Raw genomic sequence first — 22,462 nt, 5'->3', positions numbered from 1 at the left:
AACACCTGCCTGTTTTTCAAGCAAAGGGTTTTCTTATTCCATGTAGCTTCAAAGATATGAAGTGAATGGACAACGTATTGGAAGGAGAAATACCAACAGAACATCATGCGAACATCATGACTTTTATATAAGCAAGCAGCAGATGTAAACAAACACACAAACATGCATGGACACATATCATATACATATATCATCATCATCATAATTTAACATGCATTTTCCATGCTGGCACAGGCTGAATAATTATACAGGAGCTGATGAGCCAGAGAACCACGCCTTCTCTCACACACACACACATTTAAATAGGTTTCTTTTTCAGTTTCCATCCATCAAATTCACTCACAAGTCTTTAATCAGCCTGGTGTTGGAGCTACAGTGGAAGATGCCTGGTGTTGGAGCTACAGTGGAAGATGCTGCTGCACAGTAGGATTGACCCTGAAACCAAGTGGTTAAGAAGTTCAGCTTCTTAACCACAAAGCCATGTCAACACTTATGTAATGTTATAATTCCAAATTATTGGAGAATTTTTATGGAAGCAAATACCAAGGATTGACAGAGGTGAAAAGTGAAAGCATAAAAAATTTCAATGAGTCCAAAATCCAAGATGTTATTCATAGAAGATGGAACAGGTGATAATGGCTTGAGTTGAAAATGTAAGGACAAAAATTACCATTTTACTGTAATTCTAGTCACTCCAATGAAGTATGGAAATGTAAGTAGTAAGCCATGGTGGTCAATAGATACAAAACACAACTTCTTAAAAACTAATTAGTTTAAAAAAAAAAAAACAAGTCACTGTAAAGAATTTTACCTCGATATTAAAATATGGAGCCAAATAAACAGCATTCCAGATGTTTTCACTTTCATATTTCATGTACTTCTCAGCCATTGTATTCATATCTAGTTTTTGGCGACAATGGTTATAATCACATGTCTGCGATCCATTTTTCTTTCTTATAAAACATTGGTCATAAAGAGAACCCTAAGTGAAAAAAATAATATCAATTTAATTTGTAAAATTTTTCATTCATTTCTTTATCATCATATTAATTACAGATTATTGTAGTTTACTAGAAGCGTTGTGTATTGTCTGTAAAATATAACATGTCTTGAATGGCACAACAATGCAGAGTGGACTATACTAAGTGTTATAATTTAATTATCCACAGTCTGATAAGATAATATTATTTTGGAATATAAAAATTCCTTCTTCGGATATTGCTAGGAATTGATCGAGTCACTGCTATAAGCAATCAACTCCTAGAAAGAATTTTTATATTCCAAAATATTATATCAGACTATGAATAATTAAATAGTCTACTCTGCATTGTTGTGCCATTCAAGACACGTTATGTTTCACAATCATAATTTTTTTAACGTATTTTTTATGATTCTTAAATGCAGTTAATTTGTAAATGACATCAAATGTTAGATGGAAAAATGAGGAATAAGTCAAATTTATCACCTGAAACTATCATGAAAAACATCTATAAAAATAAATGAATAAATAAATATCTGTATTGAAACTATCGTTGTAAAAATAGTTGTTTTAATCAAGTAAGGAGAATAGTCATTGAACTTTATAAAATTGAACTTTTTTCCTTTTATGGAAAATATTACAGATGCTGAATTACCTCCCTTTAACTATAAATTCCGTATGTTCTTAAGGATAGCCATATCGAACAACTCGGGATAAATTTCTGAGAAGATCGACTCATCGTCATCAACATTTAACACCCATTTTCCATGCTGGCATGGGTTGGACGGCTTGACAAGAACTGACAAGACCAGGGGCCACACCAGGTTCCATAGTCTGTTTTGGCTTGGTTTCTATGGCTCGATGTCCTTCCTACCGCCAACCACTTTGCAGAGTGTAGTAAGGTGCTTGTGATGGATATAATGAATAACATGTAATGAAGTTTTAACGTATTAGAAATGATAGAACAATAATAATATACTTACATTTCCTTTGGGTTTAAAAATATCACAGAGGTAGACATAGCCATGCCATGGTACACTTAAAATAAATTTTTGAGGAGAAACACCACTGACCATGTATTCATCAAAACCTGAAAGCAAAAAATAATAATAATTAAATATCTACCTTAGAATTATCTTGAAATTCTGACTGATAACTGATATTATACTAACAACAAAGAACAATAAATGAATATCAAAAATGTTTAGCTAATGATAGGTGACCATGAATAAGTCTCCTTCCATCTCCTCTGTCCACTATTCCTGGGATGGTCATGAGGGGAGAGTCCTCAGGCACCTCCTCCACTGGGTCCTGTCAGAAGCAACCATCATTAGACATTCTAGCTGGATTCCCAAGCATGACCAACTAAGACTATGGATATTATCCAACCATCTTGTTCGTCTACCCCTAGGTTTCCTGCCAGTTGGCTTGGCTTGAAGGGTTCATCTTTCAATTCTTTCCTATGACATTCTAATCACATGTCCATAGTACCAGGGCTGTGACCTCCCGAAGTGGGGAAGTATCAGCTCGACCTGGAGAGACTCCCTAATCATTCCATTGAGTAAGTTAATGAGCTACACATTCCATTGAGTAATGTTACTCCAAAGACCCTTCGGAGGAACACCATTTCAGCTAATTGTATTCACAATCCAATTCCTTTGGCCATTACTCAACAAGAGGTATGGAAACCAAATTGAAAATAGATTTGAATTTTTTTGCTTGCCTCTTCTCTTCAGATACTTGAATGCTGGAGACAGTGTTTTACACAGTGTAACACAGTTTTTGTCCTTTCATTTGTAAAGTTTGAAAATATTGATTTGTGTGAAATCTGACTGCCATTTCTAGCATGCTGTATGATTATGCAGAAGCTCTTTTGTTCAATACTACACTTAAAATTCACAATCAACAACAAAAAACATTTTCTGAATACAGAAAGAAAAAAAAATCCTTAATTATGATATCTGACTTCAGCATTAGTAAGAGAGAGAGGTCTGTATTTTGAGTTGAACCTGGTATTTAACTGGTATAAATTGCAGCAATCCCAGAGGAAATACACACCATGCTTTCCGAAATCCGCCGAAACTACACCTGATTATATATACACTTTGGATGAGTTGTAGTGCACCTGAGCACTGTACACAATTATTATTATTATTATTATTATTATTATTATATGATCAGCTACTAAACACAGAGCAAAATACTTTCAGACAGACAGGTCAGAGAATTTGTCAAGTAGAAATTGAAAAGCATTTAACTTACTATCAATTTTATCCATTCACATAAATAATTAATTCCTGCTAGAATTGACTTGGCTTTTTATCTGACTGCAGTTGCTAAAATAAGTTCCAGCGATATTCTGGCATTGATTTTATTGACTATACTTTATCCTTGAGCCAAGTTAAAAGGAACAATTTTCTTTTGTGAGTGCATATATTACAATGTGTAACATGATTTTTGTCCTTGGGTAACAACTGTCATTTCCTATTTGCTTACTCCTAGAAACTATGAAAAATGGCTAATACTTCCTTCAAACCTTGCTTTTGTTACAATATTTATTCAAACCCCAAAGAAACCCTCTCAACACATGGCTATGATGCACCTCTCTCCACACCTGCTCATGATTGGAGATGCACATATTGTCAGCCACCAAAGAAATGCTCAACTAGTTACGGTCAAGTAACTGAGTCAGAAAACCGAAGTTTGAAGGGAATGGTAGTCATTTCCTTTGATTTTTAGAGAGAAGCAAATAGAAAATAACACTTACTGACCAAAGATTAAAAAATAAAATTTTGTAACTTTGTGTTATTGTGCCAACACCTGCAATTCTAGCATTCAATTCTGCCTCCTACCTTCAATAAATACAGCTTAAGATACATAAACTTCTACACTTTGGAAAAATACACAAAAAGTGAGACAGATGTTTTATTCAGAGGTGATGGTCACAATGAAATGATTTCCAAAAAGAAAAAATGAAAAAAAGAGAAAAATTTATAAAAGTGAGGAGAGAAAATGAGGCTATATTAATAATGGTTTCAAATTTTGGCACAAGGCCAGCAATTTTGGGATGGGCGTAAATCAATTACATCAACCCCAGGACTCCTGTCCTTGAAAGGATTAAAGGCAAAGTCAACATCAGTGGAATTTGAACTCAGCATGTAAAGACAAACAAAATGCTGCTAAGCATTTAACTGGTACAGTAATGATTCTGCTACCTCACCGTGTTTGAGGCTACATAAATAATATTAAAAATACTTGGCAAGCACCATCTACTACACATTGCTTAAATTAGTCAATGTATGTCTGAGTGAATTCTCATGCTTTTGCTAACATCTGTTTTCACCTCTTGCTAACACAAACAACAAATACTAGTGATTACATTAAATGTTCAACTATATTAAATACCTTAACTGATAACCAGTAACAGTTTATAAAAGAAACAAAGTTGAAAGTAACAATGTCTCTTTAGATCCTTAATAAGGCATAGTTAACACGTAGTAAGTTACTGTGTGGCACTGCTGACTCTAACAATAAAAGTTCATATCTTACAACATTGGTTTGTACCAATTGTCAACCATAAGCAAAGAACAGTCTACATGTTGCAATGAAATAACTGTTTTATGATAAAGAGTACATCCGACAGGGAACATCTGTCATAGTGACTGCAAAGAAAATATAATTTAGAAAACTATTCAAGTATCTTAGGATGGTGAAATGGAGTTTTCAGTTTTCCAAAGGATTCATATAACAACTAAGTGATATTGTTTAAAAAATCATTTCATTTTAAAGAAAAGGAAGTTTATATAATTTCCTCTTTATTAAGTTTAAAAGAGAAAATGAAGTGGTTATAAATCAAAAATAAGATGTAAATTTTTTCATTGAGCTTTTTGAGATAGAAAACATCAACATTAAGCTTGAAATAATTCAATAATTTAGTTGTAGTACCGTACTTACCAAAGTGTAGTTTAGTAATTGGAACAGCGGCTTGAGCCAAACAATGAGTCTCTTCATGATTTATAAAGCTTTCAGCGTTAAGCATAAATTTATCACACACACTAAGCATTTTCTTTATAAATTTGCACTGATATTCACGACAAGGTGGGAACCAACTGATAAGGCACAGAAACTGTAAAAAGACAGGTTTTATAGACATGATTTTTTTAAAAAATACTTCTATATACAACACTGAAATATTTGGAGAGAAAAAAGAGTACTAAATGAAAATTTTAATATTTATTTGCTATGCATATAGTAGGACAACGATAGAACACAGTTCTCATTAGAGCAAGATGTACCCAATGAGATTTTTAAATAAATCTTTAAAAAAAAAGTCTTAAAAAAGGTTTAAAATATTGAAATAAATGAAAAGAGTAAAAGCAAGGAAGACTGTGTATATTGTGAAGGAGGAAAGAAATTTTTAAGTATATTAACCCTTTAGCACTTAAACCTGCCATATCCAGTCAAATTATCCTACATGTTTTATAATAAAAAAAAATAATAATGAAATTATTGTATACAGTGCTCAGGTGCACCACAACTTGTCAGAAAGTGTGTATAAAGTATATGCAGTAATGTACAAATGTCTGGAGAGTGAACAGTGAATGAGTCAGATACATGCTTGCGTGTGTATGGAGGGGAGACAATCAGGTGTTGTGTTGGCGAATCTCGGGAAGCATGGAAGTTTTGAAGGATGCAGTGCTCCGACAACTAACAACTGATGCCGGCAGTTTGTTCCATGCTTCAGCAACTCTCAGCGTGAAAAAAATGTTTCCAAAAGTCATGGAAGGAGCTGTGCTGTTTTCTGACTTTGTAAACATGTCCACGGGTGCTATGTTCAAACAGGCCAGATCTGGTTTTTCACACCAACCTTACAACAGCATTCTAAAAAAATTAATTATTTTTTAACATTTTAATGTTTCAGTCATTTCACTGCAGCCATGCTGAGACACCACATGGGACAACATGGTTCTTTCCAGTTAAATGGATTGACTCCAGTACTGTGTTTTTTTTTCTTTTTTGTTAAGTTGGATATTTATTCTATCAGTCTCATTTGCTAAACTGCTAAGTTACAAGCACATTAACACACCAACACTGGTTGTCATGCAGTGGTGGGGGACAATCACACAAAGAAAGAAGGAAAAAAAGAAAGAAGATAGATAGATAGATAGACAGACAGACAAACGGACGGGCGAATGGACAGACAGACAGACTGGCAGGCAGGCAGGCAGACAGATAGACAGACAGATAGATAAATGGATAGCTAGATACACAGACAGACAGACAGACAGACTGACAGATAGATATGATGGGCGCTTCTTTCAGTTTCTTTCTACCAAATCCACTCGCAAGGCTATAGTAGAAGACACTTTCCCAAAGTACCATGCAGTGGGACTGAACCCAGAACCATGTGGTTGGGAATAAATAAGCACTGTTTTTGACAGAATATGAATGCTAAAGGGTTAAATATTGTTGCATAGCTCTAAGTCTTGTATGGCTGAGTATACCTATGGTACATAGCTTGTTAATCAAACAACTAAATGCTCCAAAGATTCATATCTTCTACACATTTTCACATGCAGTGCTTAATCATATAAAGTACAGTGTAACACTCTTGACATATTCTCTCTCTCTCTCTCTCTCTCTCTCTTCCTTTCTCCTCTCCAATCTACTCCTCTGTAGAGTTGTTGTTTAGTTCCTGGCCATCTTTTAATGAGCAGATCTATAATCAAAGGCATTCTATCTAATGATCATGCCATAGTTTGTACACCCTGCACTAAAATGTTGTTGTTGAAGACTGCCTATCAATTTATTTTTCTTTGTATTAACAATGCTTGTATAGCACCCAATTATTTTTACTATTTCTATTTATCTACCTACATCAACAATGTGATCCATGTTCCATCAAGCAAAAGTGAGTGCCATATCATCACTGATGATATGGCACTCACTTCCAGTCGATGCAGCAAATGTAACACGAATGATGATATTAAATACAAGGACAACGGAGAAGTCATGTATACTGGCAAACACTCTCATTGAAACCTTCTTTTCAGATGCTGACTACCATCCTGCTTCTCACTGTTCACTCCCACCTCCCCTTTCACATGGCACTGTCAATGTTGGCACACTGACAAGGATAGCTGCATAAAGAAGTGCCAATCTCTAAATGTGAAAGGAACCTGTGGAAAGGAACCCAGGAAGATGTGGGGTGAGGTGGTGAAATGTGATTTTCGAATGTTGAGTCTCTCAGAAGCAATGACAAGTGACCAGGACTACTGGTGAATTGCTGTGCTTGAGAAGACATATCAAGCTAAGTGAAATCATGGTCATGGCCTAGTGTCAGTGAAGTGCAAATGGCACACATGCTGGTGACACATAAAAGGCACCCATACCGGTGACACATAAAGGCACCCATGCCAGTGACATATAAAAGACACCCAGTACACTCAGTGGAGTGGTTAGTGTTAGGAAGGCATCCAACTGTAGAAACCAAGTCAAAGCAGACTGGAGTCTGGTGCAGCTTTCTGGCTTACCATCTACAGTCAAAGCATCTAGCCCATGCCAGCATGGGAAAAAATGGATGTTAAATGATGATGATGATGATGGTAATATGTGTGTGTGTGTGTGTGTGTGTATGTGTGTGTGTGTGTATATATATATATATGTGTGTGTGTATATATATATATATGTGTGACATGGAAAAATGGCTTATCTGGAAAAGCAGCTTAGGCCCTACTACATCTCTAAACTCAAGGACAGAACTTTTCGGATCATGCCCACATGAAATCACATTTCACCACCTATCTTGGCTCTGCCGTCACCTACAACCTATCCCTTGATGCTGAGCTCAATATACGCATTGGCAAGGCAGCTGCTGTGATGGCCCAACTCTCCAAACAGGCATGGGACAACAATAAGCTGACCAAGACAATAAGCTGACCACAGATAAATATCCTCTATTTACATAATATCGAGGTCTCTTTCTTTCTTTTGTTATCTTACTGTTTTTACCAAATATATATATATATCATACTCAGAAGAAGCCCTCCAAAAGCTCATCAACTGATTTGAGCAAGCATGTAATGACTTTGGCTTAGTTATCAGCCTCAAAAAGACCAACATCATGGGTCAGGCTACATTGGACATCCCAAACAGATATATTGGAGATCACAGACTACAGGAGGTGGAGAAGTTTACCTATCTTGGCTCTACCATCACCTACAACCTATCCCTTGACGCTGAGCTCAATATACGCATTGGCAAGGCAGCTGCTGCGATGGCCCAACTCTCCAAACGGGCATGGGACAACAATAAGCTTACCAAAACCATAAAAATGGAGATTTACCAGGCATGTGTACTTAGCACTCTACTGTATGGAAGTGAGACTTGGATGCCATACACACGCCAAGAGCGTCGCCTAAACATCTTTCACCTGCGCTGCCTCCGGAAAATCCTTCGCATCAAATGGCAGAATCATGTCCCCAACAAAGATGTCCTCAAGCAAGTAGGAATACCAAGCATGTTTGCACTCCTCACACAAAGACGTATCAGATGGCTTGGACATGTTAGCTGTATGGAAGATGGTAGAATCCCCAAGGACATACTCAACGGAGAGCTTGCTAGGGGCACTAGGTCTGTGGGAAGACCGTTCTTACAATACAAGGATGTTTGCAAAAGGGACATGAATGCCTGCAACATCAATATTACCAACTGGGAAGCAGTTGCCAGCAACCGTGGAGATTGGCGACGGTACCGTAAAAGAGGGACACAAAGGAGTGACAGAGAGAGAGAGAGAGAGAGAGAGAGAGAGAGAGAGGAGAAATGGAAAGACAAGAAAAGACGTCAACAAGAAACTATGACACTACAACCAGCCAGGAACAGTCTTCGCTACATTTGCGGCACCTGCCAAGGGAGTGTTTGTCCAGGATGGGACTACACAGCCACAGCAGGAAATGTATTAGGACATGAAATGTAAAAGCCGGACTAGATTATTTTATGCGCAACTCCATTGTCTCCCGAGACAAAAAGGATGCCAACAACATATTTCCTACTGGAGTAATTAGTCACAAGGTTAATTACAGAGTTAAAATTGACTGAAATATAAACTTACGGATATATCAGAAGAAACGGAAACCAAATTAGATTTCAATTCTGATATCACATCGGTAATCACAGTCACGTTTTCTGCAGTCAAGTCTGATGAAGTCAGCCGAACCATATCTAGTAAATAGATATCTACAAAGAACTCAGCTACTTTATTTTTCTCTTTATGTATCCAAGACTTAATTTCCTTTTCCTCCTGAAGAGATTCTTCATGAAGTTTGCCTGGAAAGTAAAATACAAACCTTCTCTTATTTTTACAGACAAATTTTTTTTTAATATTGTTATACTTGGCGATGGTCATATTCTTGCCAATTAAACACACGCACTATATACTTGGTCTTCACTTCTGCTTTATTATTATTATTACTATTATTATTATTATCTTAGTTTCTTTGTCAAAGCTCTCTCATCACACACTCTGTGACCTCTTCAGCGACTCTCTATCCCATGTGTCTCCTCTTGTTCTGTTTATTCCATTTTGTCTTCCTGTGAGCTTAGACAAAGACATTGAAATAATAAAGCTGAAGTGAAGACCAGATATATAGTGTGTTTAATTAGCAAAAATATGACCAACCTGCCTCAACACAAGATTTCACATCAGGAATTTTGCAAAGCAAATACAATTTTTTCAAAATCTTTTCCAAATAATTCTAAAAGATATACAATATTGTTCATTACAATTTTATCACTAATTTTCTTCTTTTTATATATATATATATATATACATACATACATGTGATTAAGACTTTATGAATATAAAATCTCAGCTTTTGAGTGGCTAAGGTGCTGGAATATTTTGCTTTAAGTATCCCTACACATGAATAATCCTTTCTATTATAGGCACAAGGACTGAAATTGTAGGGAGGGGACTAGTCAATTACATTGACCCCAGTGTTTCACTGGTACTTAATTTACCGACCCCAAAAGGATGAAAGGTAAAGTCAACCTTGGCAGAATTTGAACTCAATCCCTACCCATGAATAATGGAAAGACAAATTAAGAAAAATTGATGTCAAAGAACTTTCTGAAATTAATATTTATAAATTACAAGATAATTTCTTCTTCATATTTCTGTTGTCACTTTATCATTTTAATCCTTTAGCATTTAATCCAGCTATATCCAGTTGTGGGATGACGTCAGCAGCTGGGGAGTTGACCGGAACTTGGGGCTGACCAGAAGGGGCACGAGTGATGCGCGTGCAGGCAGGGCAGGATTCGGCCTTTTCGATCGAGGTCGCCAAGGGAGTAAGACGCGTGAGCACGTTGTTAAGGTAGGGTTGAAGCAGCTGCTATTTCTAGTGTTCGGGTCGGGCTGTGTTGAAGGATCCGTTACCGCTGAAGGGTCTCCGTCTGAGAGAAGAGAAGGTAGGTGTCTTTATTTTGAATCTCTCGCACACACCACACCAGTCAAAATAGTCTACCTGTTTTATGCTCCAGCTGGCCAGACATCTTGCCACTCAGACCAACCCTACAACACCATTCTAAAGATTACCAGTTACCTTATCAAAATCTCAAAGCTACAAGAGAATGCATGATTAATACAAAAGAATGAGAATAAATAAGCATTACTTATGATAGAAAAATGTGAATGCTAAGGGTTAAATGCAAATGGCTTAACACTAAATACTGCATTCAACTGCAAATCAGAATGCTGCATGTAATGAATCACGTTTTTATTCACACATACAAATGAAACACTTGCTATTTCCTTTTCCTCTTATGTAATCAAGTAGCTTATTGTATGCAGACTTTAAAGAGAAGTAGAATTTGTTCATTTATAAGCTCTTCTGCAAAATAAAAAAATTAGGGAATTTACCCAAAATTGGAGTCTTAATTGGAGATGCAGCATGGAATTTTGTCAGTGAACAGGTTGCGGTCTCAAAGCGATGAAAACATTTTGACAAATTAAATTTAAATGTTGAAGTGAATCTAATGGTTTTTGTGTGTTTCTTAAATGGCTTATAATCACCTTCCACATTGGAGTCTTAATATTTTTTTATAAACAAATTAGCTGACTTTCTGTAAACCAAGACACATTTTCAACATTTTCTTTTTGGTACCATCAAGAAATGTATGAAGGCTGATGCTGTGGAGTCAGTTTAATACTAATGCTGTACTGGTTAGGCTACTAAATATATTCTTTAAGAGCTATTCCAAAGCATGGCTATATATTTAAATTATACTTCAATATTTTGAAATAGGATTTGCTTATTCATAAACAAAATTTAATGACCAAGGGTTCTGGTATGATTATCTAGTAGATTTTTCATCTTTTATTCTACAAGCATCTTCAAAGATGCAGGCTCAAATATCTACCATCTTCACTGAACTTACTGAAAAAAAAAAATTTACTTGTTTAACCACAGGCTTACTATTACAGCCATGATCTTCTCATCTTTTTTAATCCATACTATACATAAGGTTACATTAGTCTTTTTTATTCCATAAATTGGGGAATGTGGTTTGAAGGTAATTTAATTACTAAATATAGCAGTTAGTTTATGGAGCCACACAGAGTATGTATGGGAAACCCTTTTTAAGAAGTGGGCCACATGGGACATTGCTTATTATTAGTGTTTGTCAGCAGACATGACATAGCCGTTGTCCTCACATTTAATATCATCATTCATTCGTGTTATACTTACTGCATCTAGCAGAAGTGAGTGTCATAAAGAGGTCAAATCCTGTACACTATGGATCTCTATTGCAAGCAGACCTGGACACAATGCAGCAGTGGATCATGGACTGGCAACTCAAGCTGGCTGTGGACAAATGTACCACCATGAATTTTGGGAAGAGAAACCCAAACTCCCTCCACAACATTAGTCTCAAAAAGTCTTCATGTGAACGTGACCTGGGTGTTATTGTCGACAGTGATTTGCGTTGGACAAAACACATCGCTAAAATTGTCAAGAAGGCTGAGGGTGTCTTGGCATCACTCACCAAATCCTTTGTGAGCCGCTCTCCGGGTATCTATCTGCAGCTTTATATAGCTATGGTAAGACCTCACCTGGAATTTGCATCACCGGTCTGGAATCCCTATCTTGCCCAGGATATCAATCGTCTGGAAGCTGTTCAGCGACGTGCAACCAAAAGAATACCCTCCATCAGGCATTTGCCATATCCTGAACGCCTTACTTCCCTGGGCATGGACACATTGAAACTCTGACGTGTGGCAGCTGACTTGGCAGACACCCATAAAATTATTAACCATCGTACAAACAATAACTCTGAGCACCTTTTCAAACTCCACCCGTCTAACACCCGTGGACATATTTACAAAGTCAGAAAACAGCACAGCTCCCATGACTTCAGGAAACATTTTTTCACGGTGAGAGTTGCTGAAGCATGGAACAAACTGCCGGCATCAGTTGTTAGTTGTCGGAGCACTGCATCCTTCAAAACTTCCATGCTTTCTGAGATTCGCCAACACCACACCTGATTGTCTCCCCTCCATACACACGCAAGCATGTATCTGACTCATACACTGTTCGCTTCACAGACATTTGTACATTACTGCATATACTTTATATGCACTTTCTGACAAGTTGTGGTGCACCTGAGCACTGTATACAATAATTTCATTATTATTTTTGTTTAATAATGTGAATGGCTCGGCATACTTTAAGATACACCAGAATTAACAGATATTAATGACTTGTAGGGGCGTGGTATTATTTTATATAAAAGTATTTTTTTATTTAGGTGAGCCATTCAGAAAGTCCTGCCACAGTTTGACCTAGAACTTCACTCATTGGGTAATACTTTTAAAAGTTCTTGAATTCAGTTAACTTATTGATGTTAGATATTTCCAAGATGGTTCTGGAGGCAAAACACAGATGTAAGTTCATAATCTTAGGGGAAACATTTTGACTTATTTGGCAGCATAAACAAGAGCACTGATATATCATCAGTCCAGGATAAGTAAACTGTTCTCCACAGAGAACAAATTATTGATAACCAAAATCGAATTTCTTCTTTGTAACTCTGTGTTACTAGGGAAGGTGAGAAGTCCTACTCCATAATTAATGAAATATTCCACACACTGTCAAGCTACAGCCTTCAAATCTAATTAGCAAGTCAAACTTCCTTAAATTTTTCACTTCATTTCAAACATTCGTGATCATTATCCAAGAGGAAGGAAAATCTTAATTTATTGAAGATTTATCAGATTCTTAAGTCAATTCAAAATGTATTTTTGGATATATTTCTTTGCCTCAACACCCAAACACCCAAAAGTTTATTTTCATAGAGGCAACTTTCCTCTTTCTAGTTGTGCTTTTATTCTCTTACTTCCAACTAGCAGTATCGCCCGGCGTTGCTCGGGTTTGTAAGGGAAATAACTATATAAGCATTTTTAGAGAGTTATTTCCTTTATAGATGCCAATTCGGGCTTTCTTAGCCATTTCTGTTTTGGTGTCTTCAAGCCATGAAGTCGTTGTTCTAAAAGAACGCTGGTCTCCTTGACAACGCTTTACGACGTTGATTTCCTTAAACTCCCTTCCCCACAGCTTCATGAGGGAGGGAAGAAGGGGGAGAAGCAAACACAGGTGCAGGTGTTTGAGCGTGGACGCCAACTCCGCTGCCATCGACACACGAAAAATTATGCATTAAAATGGAATAAAAAAATGATGTTAAATTATTTTTAAAATCGTAGACTCATCGTAGACGCGCGCTAATAGCCAGACGGGCTCGATATGAATCACGACTATAAGATACCCGAATTTGGTTAAACTGCACCGCAAAATGTGGGAGGAGTTAGGAATCTAAATCGTAGGAGACAGACACTCACACAACTAGTTTTATATATATATAGATTACAGATTAAAATAATTTTTCCAACTTAACTACATAATTATTGAGTTTCATTTTTTCTTTAAGTATATACTAGACTATGTGAAAACACATGGCTTAGTGGTTAGTGTATTGACTCATGATCCTAAGACTGAGGTTTCAATTCCTGAACTGGGCAACATATGTTCTTGGGCATTTTGCTCAAGTTCACTCAGCTGGCAGAAATGAGTAATCCTATGATGGACTGGCATCTTGTCCATGAGAATATATATGACTTGGGAAGGATCTTTATCCTATATATTAGATGATAGATTACTTCAAAAATATTTTTAAACATTTATGGATTAACAGACATATGCACATAAATTGTGGTAAATATTTTTACCAGTATAGCCATATCTTCGTCCTTTTGAATGAGTATACACATTAAGGTAGGATCCGGTTCATCTACACTGATTACACTGGATATCAATTCCCAATTCCAGTCCTTCCAGGTTTTCCTTGGTTCATTATAATCATCGGACATAACATACACCTATTAAAAAATAAAAACAATCAAATAAATTTTTTTTTAAATACAAACAAACATAAAAATGTGGTCATATTCATTTAGTTAAGAAATGTACTTTGCAAATACATGGACCAGAGTTCATTCCCACAGTGCAACACCTAACACAAGTATCTTCTACCATAAACTTAGACTCATAAATGCATTAAAGGTGGAATTTTCTACACACAAGCTATACAGAAGTCTATTAGTTGTTTTGTTACCTACCAACTTCCTACCTACCTAGATACATACATTTGTCTATGTATTTTGTATAGGGGTACAAATGTGACTGTGTGGTTGAGAAGTTTGCTTCCCAACCACAGGATTTCAAGTTCAGTCCCATTCTGTGACACTTTGGGTAAGCAGCTTCTGCTACATAATATCATCATCATCATCATTTAATGTCCGTATTCCATACTAGCATGGGTTGGGCGGTTCAACTGGGGTCTGGGAAGCCAGGAGGCTGCACCAGGCACCAGTCTGATCTGGCAGTGTTTCTACAGCTGGATGCCCTTCCTAATGCCCACCACTCCGTGAGTGTAGTGAGTCCTTTTTATGTGCCACCGGCACAGGTGCCAAGCGAGGCTGGCAACGGCCACGATTGTTTAATGCTTTTTACGTGCCACCAGCACGGAAGCCAGCTGAGGCAGCGCTGGCAACGGCCACGTTCGGATGGATCTTTTTACGTGCCACTGGCACTGGTATCACAACTACAATTTCCATTGATTATATATATATACGTGCATCTGTGTATGTGCATGGCTGTGGGTGTGTCAGTGTTTCCTTATCTTGACATTATGTGCTAGTTGTAGACAAGTGTCACTGTCATATAAGCAGTGTCCTTTGTTTCCAATCTTCCATGAAAACATGTCTGACTATAAGAAATATTATCTTATTTGGAAATAGGTGAGAGTTGGCAACAGAAAGGGTATCCAGCCATAGAAAATCTGCCTCAACAAATTCCATCCAGCCCATACACGTATGGAAAAGTGGACATTAAACAATGATGATAATGATATATTATACAAAAGAAGATTTGTAAAATCCAGGTTACTACTTGAGTCAGTGTAGAGGCACATGGCTCATTGGTTAGAATGTCATGAGGTAGTGAGTTCTATTCCTGGACCAGGCTGCATGTTGTGTTCTTGAGCAAGACACTTTATTTCATGTTGTTCTAGTTCACTCAGCTGTAGAAAAGAGTTGCAACATCACTGGTGCCAAACTGTATCAGCCTTTGTCTTTCCCTTGGATAACATTGGTGGTGCAGAGAAGAGAGGCTGGCATGCATGGGCGACTGCTGGTCTTCCATAAACAACCTTGCCCAGAGGGGAATCTCTAGGTGCAATCCCATGGTCATTCATGACTAAAGTAGGGTTGGGGTCTTTACCTCAGTCAACACTCATGCAAATACTGGCTAACAGTATGTATGGAAGGAAACAATCCTTCAGTAGGAGAAAATGTTCCTCACCGACTGAAAATGGAGGAAATATTTCATCAATCAAATGATATAACAAGCCAAAAAAATGGAGGCACTGGTATTACATTTACTCTTAGGCTGCAACTGTTTCAACAACAGATAGAGCAGATAAAGCATTTAACATGGGGGAAAACACATAACCATGAATATAAACAGTGATTATGTAATTTTAACCTATACCACATGTGACCCACTTGTCATCTCATTGAAACCAAATGAACAAATCAATATATGGCGGTGCCTCAGCATGGTCGCAGCTCTCAAGCCGAAACTAGTAGAAGATAAAAGACATAAGCACTGGAATGAATGCACTTATAAATACACAATCAGTGGGAGACATAGTGTTGTGTTGTAGCAAGGAAGCAAACACTTTGACAATGCAAATAAAAGACAGAGAGACCAAAGATGCTTCAATCTTTTAATCTTTTACTTGTTTCACTCATTTGACTGCAGTCATGCTAAGGCACCATTTTCAAAGATTTAATCAAACAGATCAACCCCAGTATTAATTTTTTTAAGTCTGGTACTTATTCTATCAGTCTCTTTTGCTGAACCATTAAGTTACAGGGATGTAAACAAACCAATACCAGTTGTCAAGCAATGGTGGGGGACAAATTCAAACCACACACACACACATGCAAACACCAAAAAGCATCCAATCCACACTGTAAAGTGGTTGGCGTCTGTAAGGGCATCCAGCTGTAAAAACCATGCCAAAACCGACCTCACCTATGTTTGTGCCACACAAAAAGCACTTTGCCACCTTGCTGGACGGTTGGTGTTAGGAAGGGCATTCAGCAGTAAAACTGTGCCAAGACAAACACAGAAGCCTGATGCAGGTTCCTGCCTAGCCAGCTTTTGTCATATCATCCAACCAATACCAGCATGGAAGGCAGACATTAGATGGTGATGATGATGTGTATATATATATACATGCAGTATGTTTCTTTCAGTTTCCAGCTACCAAAACACACTCACAAGGGCTATAACAGACAACATCTGCCCAAGGTGCTATGCAGTTGGACTGAATCTGGAGGCCGTGTGGTTGGGAAGCAAACTTCATACCATGATAAAATTGGTTGTAATACTGACGTTACTAACCAGACCAGACCGGACAGCCAAATAGTTGGCTGCTCATGTAGGTAATGCGGCATTTAACCTTTTAGTGTTTAAACTGGCCATATCCAGCTCAAATATCTGACCTGTTTTGTGTTCAAACTGGCCAGTTCTGGCCTCTCACACTTCACCTACAATGCTATACTCAAAATAAGCAATCACATTGTTTAAATCTCATAGCTATAAGATAATATAGGATTAATTCAAAACAATGTGAATAAATAAGAATTGCCTTTGACAGAATGCTAAAGGGTTAAATTTGGGTGTCAATCAACAGAGTCATAAATTTACTGGGATAGTGTAACTTCAAAGAAACAGATGATCAGAGAAAGAAAAAAAAAGTGGAAAAAATGAGATATAACAGGAACGAGTCAAAAACAACATAAGAGGGTTCAGATGAAAGGAATACTAGACAGATATACAATTAAATGGCTTGAGCATTTTGGTATAAATTTAGTAGAAAAGTGAGTCAAAATATAGACTGTAATACTGTATATATTTGATATAGTAATATAGAAATTAAAAGTTAATAATAGAAAAATAAAAAATATTTATAATTAATTTAAGAATACAAATAATACGACTGTATGGTAAGAAGTTTACTTCCCAACCACATGGTTTTGGGTTCAGTTCCACTGTGTAGCACCTTAGACACCTAGGCTGGCCATGAGAGGATTTGGTAGACAAAAATTGAAAGAAGTTCACTATTGCTTGACAATCAGTGTAAGTTTGTTTACATCCTCTTAATCTCGTGGTTTGGCAGAAAAAGACTGATGGAATAAGTACCAGGCTAAAGAAACAATTAAGTACCAGGATTGGTTCATTGAGCTCAGCATATCTGCTCAGTCCAATGATTGAAACAAGTAAAAAAAAAAAAAAATAAAGCATTATACAGACTGCAATTTTGTATAAAGGAGACAGGAGTAATTGTAATTTATGTTGCATGGAAGCACTTAACTTTCTGGGATCTAAATCAGGACTAATTAACAAACAAAATGAGTTTTTAATTTGATGCACACATCAGATTAATAAAACCTTTTTAAAATTTCAGTTACCTAACTTATAAACAGTACAGGAGTATATAAATACATATACATTTATACTGACAGTATTACATTTTTCACCGTTATTACCTTTCATCTCTGATTTACCTATACTTTATAGTACTACAATCCTTAAACGTCTTTATGAGAGGTGGCTACTCTTAAGAACTTCAACTATAAAAGATAAAGTATAACAGAGAAGAAGGAGAGATCCTGAAGGCGCAAAGAGGTAATTGATGGAAATGTAATATGTACCAATTCTGCTCTCAATTGATTATGGCAGCCAGGTAGTGTTATAGATAGAAGAGTGATGGAATCATAAGTGTTAGGGAAAGGGGGTTTTGGGGATGAGATATGGGGAATGTTTCATGAAGCAAAATGGTTGTATGGACTGAGACCAGCATATACAAGCATAAACAAAATATCTTAAGACCACAATTTTGTTGTCATGTCTCAATCACACCAAAATTGCCAATCATCTCGGTCCTCCATCAATTATTCTGAGAGGCTCAGAATTGTGAGATCAGCTTTCTCTACTTCATCGTAGCTTCTGGGTCTCCTTCATCCACATGTTCCATCCACTTTAAGCAACAACACTTCTTAAGACAGCCGTCCTCATCCGTAAACATCACATGACTGAATCCACATAATTTTCTCTCTTGCACACAGGTGATTCCTCTTATGCCTTATTTTTTTCTCTTGATATATTAGCATTTGTTAAGGTAGTGAGCTGGTAGAATCATCAGCAAGACGGGCAAAAGGTTTGGCGATATTTCATCCATCTTTACGTTCTAAGTTCAAATTCTGCCAAGTTTCACTTTGCCTTTCACCCTTTTGGGGCAATAAAATAAATACCAGTGGAACACTGGAACTGATGAAACCAATCTGCTCTCTCCCCTGAAATTGCTGGACTTGTGCCAAAATTTGAAACCAATATATTAGCTCTTTGTCATACATGCACACTGACACTGCAAATCCAACAGAGCATATTAGCCTCAGCCCACTGAAGTTTTTGCATGTACTCTACATTCAGGGTCCACATCTCACTGCCATGTAGCATTGCTGTTCATACACAAGCAACATGCAATCTGACTTTCACTCTGAGACAGAAATCTACTTTTGTTGCCAACAGAGTTTATTATCAAAGCTAAAAAGTGATTTCCTCACTTCTAATATTACATTTATTTCCTTCATGTTCAATTGCATTTAAATTTTTGGCATATATTAGGGCACTATTGAGGATCGTAGGGTTACTTGAGGAGTAGTAGTCTACTATGTCCATCTGTATAAATTTGTAGTTGTCTTGTTCTGTATGTTGGAGAACCAATTAATGGTTTCATATGTGTTGGACTATAATTCTAGGGTTATTGAAAAGGAACACACCTCTATTAACTACTTAGACACAACCTGCAACCTAGTCACAGGACTCTATGAACCCTACATGAAACCTATTAACCCTACACAAACTTCAAATATATAAACGCTGCAAGTAACCACCCCAATTTTATTAAGAGAAGCTTAGTACATAGCATTAGCAATAGAATATCACTCGTCTCTTCTAACATAGATATCTTCAACAGACATAAAGAAACCTATAACTCCACACTACAGAAAGCAGGATTTAAACAAAAAATCAAATACCTAAGCCCTAATCACCCTATAAGCAGCCCAAATAACAGGAACCCACTCACCAATACCACTAACACCAACCACACATCATGCACCACCACAAATTACACCAACAATAAGATAATTTTGAGTAACCCCAATGGAAACAACACCAATATGAAAATTCCCAAGGATTCCTATACACAAACCACTAACAACAACAAAAATAACTGCAACACTAATACCAACAAACTGATATTAAATAAGATGAAGTTTGGCTGTATGTAATAGTGAACATCCGCTTCTACTGAGTACTGCTGTTGGTTTATTTCTTATACATAAAAGACTATAGCTTCAACTGCGTACTGCTTTTTGATTCACCGTAAGGTTTGTTGTTATTATTACTGTTAAACTATTATTATCACGTTTGTTGGTTCCTCGTAAGGGGAACGTTGTTGTGTTGCATTTGTTAAATAATTGTAAACTGTAACCCTCCCACTTTGGGAGAAGGAGCTTTGGTTATGGTTTAAAAATTGAATAGTGTCCCTGTTTGGGGAAATTGACAATATTTTCACCGTTTACACGAAAGCATTTTTGTTAGAATGCCTTTGATAGAAGAAAGTCCAAAAATGAATTTCACTGTGGCCGTCGGCGGGCGTGAACTCATTAAAATTAAAATGGAAGAAATACAAACCTATTTCGGATTGATCACCAACAAAGACGGTGAATCTAAGATAACACCACCAAACGAAATAAAAAATTAAATTAAAGAAAAGGCTATTGTCTATAAAGTATACAATGTAGAGAAAAAAAAAGATTTGAACACCTGGAGGAAAGCACCATCGAAAAGTGTCTTGGTGCGACTATGAAAGATATCAATTATCTAACCAGAGGCGGTAAATTCGCCACAATAGAAGCAAGGTTCGAGTCAACAGAGCGTGCAAGGGAGTACTCGACTTGAACCTTGCAAAGTGGAAATATTTTATTTTTACCTGTATATCTGGGACGTAGGACGTCCCGGATAAAAATTTAAAATGTCCCCCCAGAAGTAGATTGTAGCCACACTTCTATACAAGAGGTAGGACAAGATACAATTGATCGAAATTGCAAGAGACAGGCCTACAATTCCAGTCTGTTATATATTTTGAGTATTGTTATCACTAGCGATATCAAGATATAACTTTGCATTTTGTATTTTATGTGTAGATGTATATATATAGATGTACATGTAATATGTACACATATATACATGCACTAGCACTATGACCCGGCAACGACGGGTCATAATGCTAGTAATAAATACACAGAATTATTTAGGAATAAAATCAGAATAGTCCACAGTCTGACTAATAACTTAGCCACAATAATAGCCTCAATGGTAATAAAAAACTTGACAAATTCTACGAAACTAGAAAGATTATGAACAATAAGAATAATAACCAACCAACTAATAGGACTAAGCTCCCCACTAACGCAATGCCTCCTGCTAACTTAGGTACAGACTTGAATAATTGCCCCCCCACAATACAACAAGGATGTAGATATACCTAATTATTTATGCAGCTGTAGGGATAGAACACAGTGCCATTTCTCAAATAGATGCAAGACAAATAACATAGTTTACCAATGTCACGTCCGCACAAATAACGAGACAAAATCATACATAGGTACAACTAAGAACCAAATGATTCTCAGATATAATGCACACCAATCGAGCTTCAGAAATAGGAATAAGGCTAACTCAACAGGGCTAAGTATATACATTTGGGAACTTAAGGATAAAAGAAATAGATTTTAGCTTAAACTTGTGTATAATCACAAAAACAACTTCCTACACCACCACAAATAGACACTGCGATCTTTGCCTATCAGAACGCCTAGCTATACTTCTGAACAGAAAATTTGAGAACAACAATTTTTGTCTTCATGTGGGCCTTTATGTATTTTCAAAATACCAGTAGAATAGCCCCTCATGTCTTCACGCAGGCCTCTATGCCTTTCATAATCCCAAACATGAATACTCATCTATATAAGTCTAATTAACTGGGAAACACCTTAAACACTTACACACAAATAGTCACCCTGCAACCCCACTCGCTCCCCCCCCACACACACACACATTCCATAATACACTTTGCACATACATAGGGCCCCTTCTAGCACTAAGAACTTCTTAAACTCTAGCATTAAAATAATTATTAACCATAATACAATTTTATACCACCTAAAATTTGATACAAGTTAGCTCCCTTCTCACCCTGTTAGAATTACCTGCTTACCTACACTGCCAGTGATAACTCATCACAGAATATAAACATGCGAAAAAAATGTGCTTAATTAAACTAGGAGCCCTGCTCCTAAATAATACTCACCTCACCCTAATTACCCAACGAAACTAACCAGTCTACCACAATCAAACCTTTACCAGCGAATTTACCAGTGCAAGAACAAAATTTAATGTAATACTTACTACCTTAGTTTATATTACCATCACATATGTATCAATTATTTTCACATCCTAACCGATGCATCTATCTATATTCGCATTCTGGAAAGATTTACTTAAACCAGTAAATTCAAACGATCGTAAATGCTACCTTCATCTCTGCGTCTTCCTTCTATGTCACCTAATTAAGTTAAAGGCATACCAGCGAAAGCCACAAGTTTCCCATTTTTATTATATCCATTTTTTTCTCCTATATAACTTAAACTATGGTTTACCAACCGAACCACCTGCTACTGTACAACCTTACAAAAGACTGTACCTACCCAGGTAATAACCAGGATGCCCT

The 22,462-nt window shown here is 36.8% G+C and overlaps 1 protein-coding gene across 1 annotated transcript in view; it reads right to left on the bottom strand.

Moving 5' to 3' along the window:
* LOC115212986 (di-N-acetylchitobiase) overlaps positions 1 to 14,410 on the bottom strand; it is a 73,992-nt gene extending 59,582 nt beyond the window's left edge. The window contains exons 1-5 of the mRNA XM_029781853.2: positions 14,262 to 14,410; positions 9,090 to 9,304; positions 4,934 to 5,105; positions 1,963 to 2,069; positions 812 to 982 (exon numbers count right to left, since the gene is read on the bottom strand). Coding sequence (XP_029637713.1) covers positions 812 to 982; positions 1,963 to 2,069; positions 4,934 to 5,105; positions 9,090 to 9,197 — 558 coding nt within the window. The 5' untranslated portion in view covers positions 9,198 to 9,304; positions 14,262 to 14,410. The remainder of the gene's footprint in view (positions 1 to 811; positions 983 to 1,962; positions 2,070 to 4,933; positions 5,106 to 9,089; positions 9,305 to 14,261) is intronic.
* Between the last annotated feature and the right edge of the window lie 8,052 nt (positions 14,411 to 22,462).

The sequence above is a fragment of the Octopus sinensis genome, linkage group LG6, assembly GCF_006345805.1.
Source record: "Octopus sinensis linkage group LG6, ASM634580v1, whole genome shotgun sequence".
Classification (NCBI taxonomy): domain Eukaryota; kingdom Metazoa; phylum Mollusca; class Cephalopoda; order Octopoda; family Octopodidae; genus Octopus; species Octopus sinensis.
This window is presented reverse-complemented; position numbering and strand designations above follow the sequence as displayed.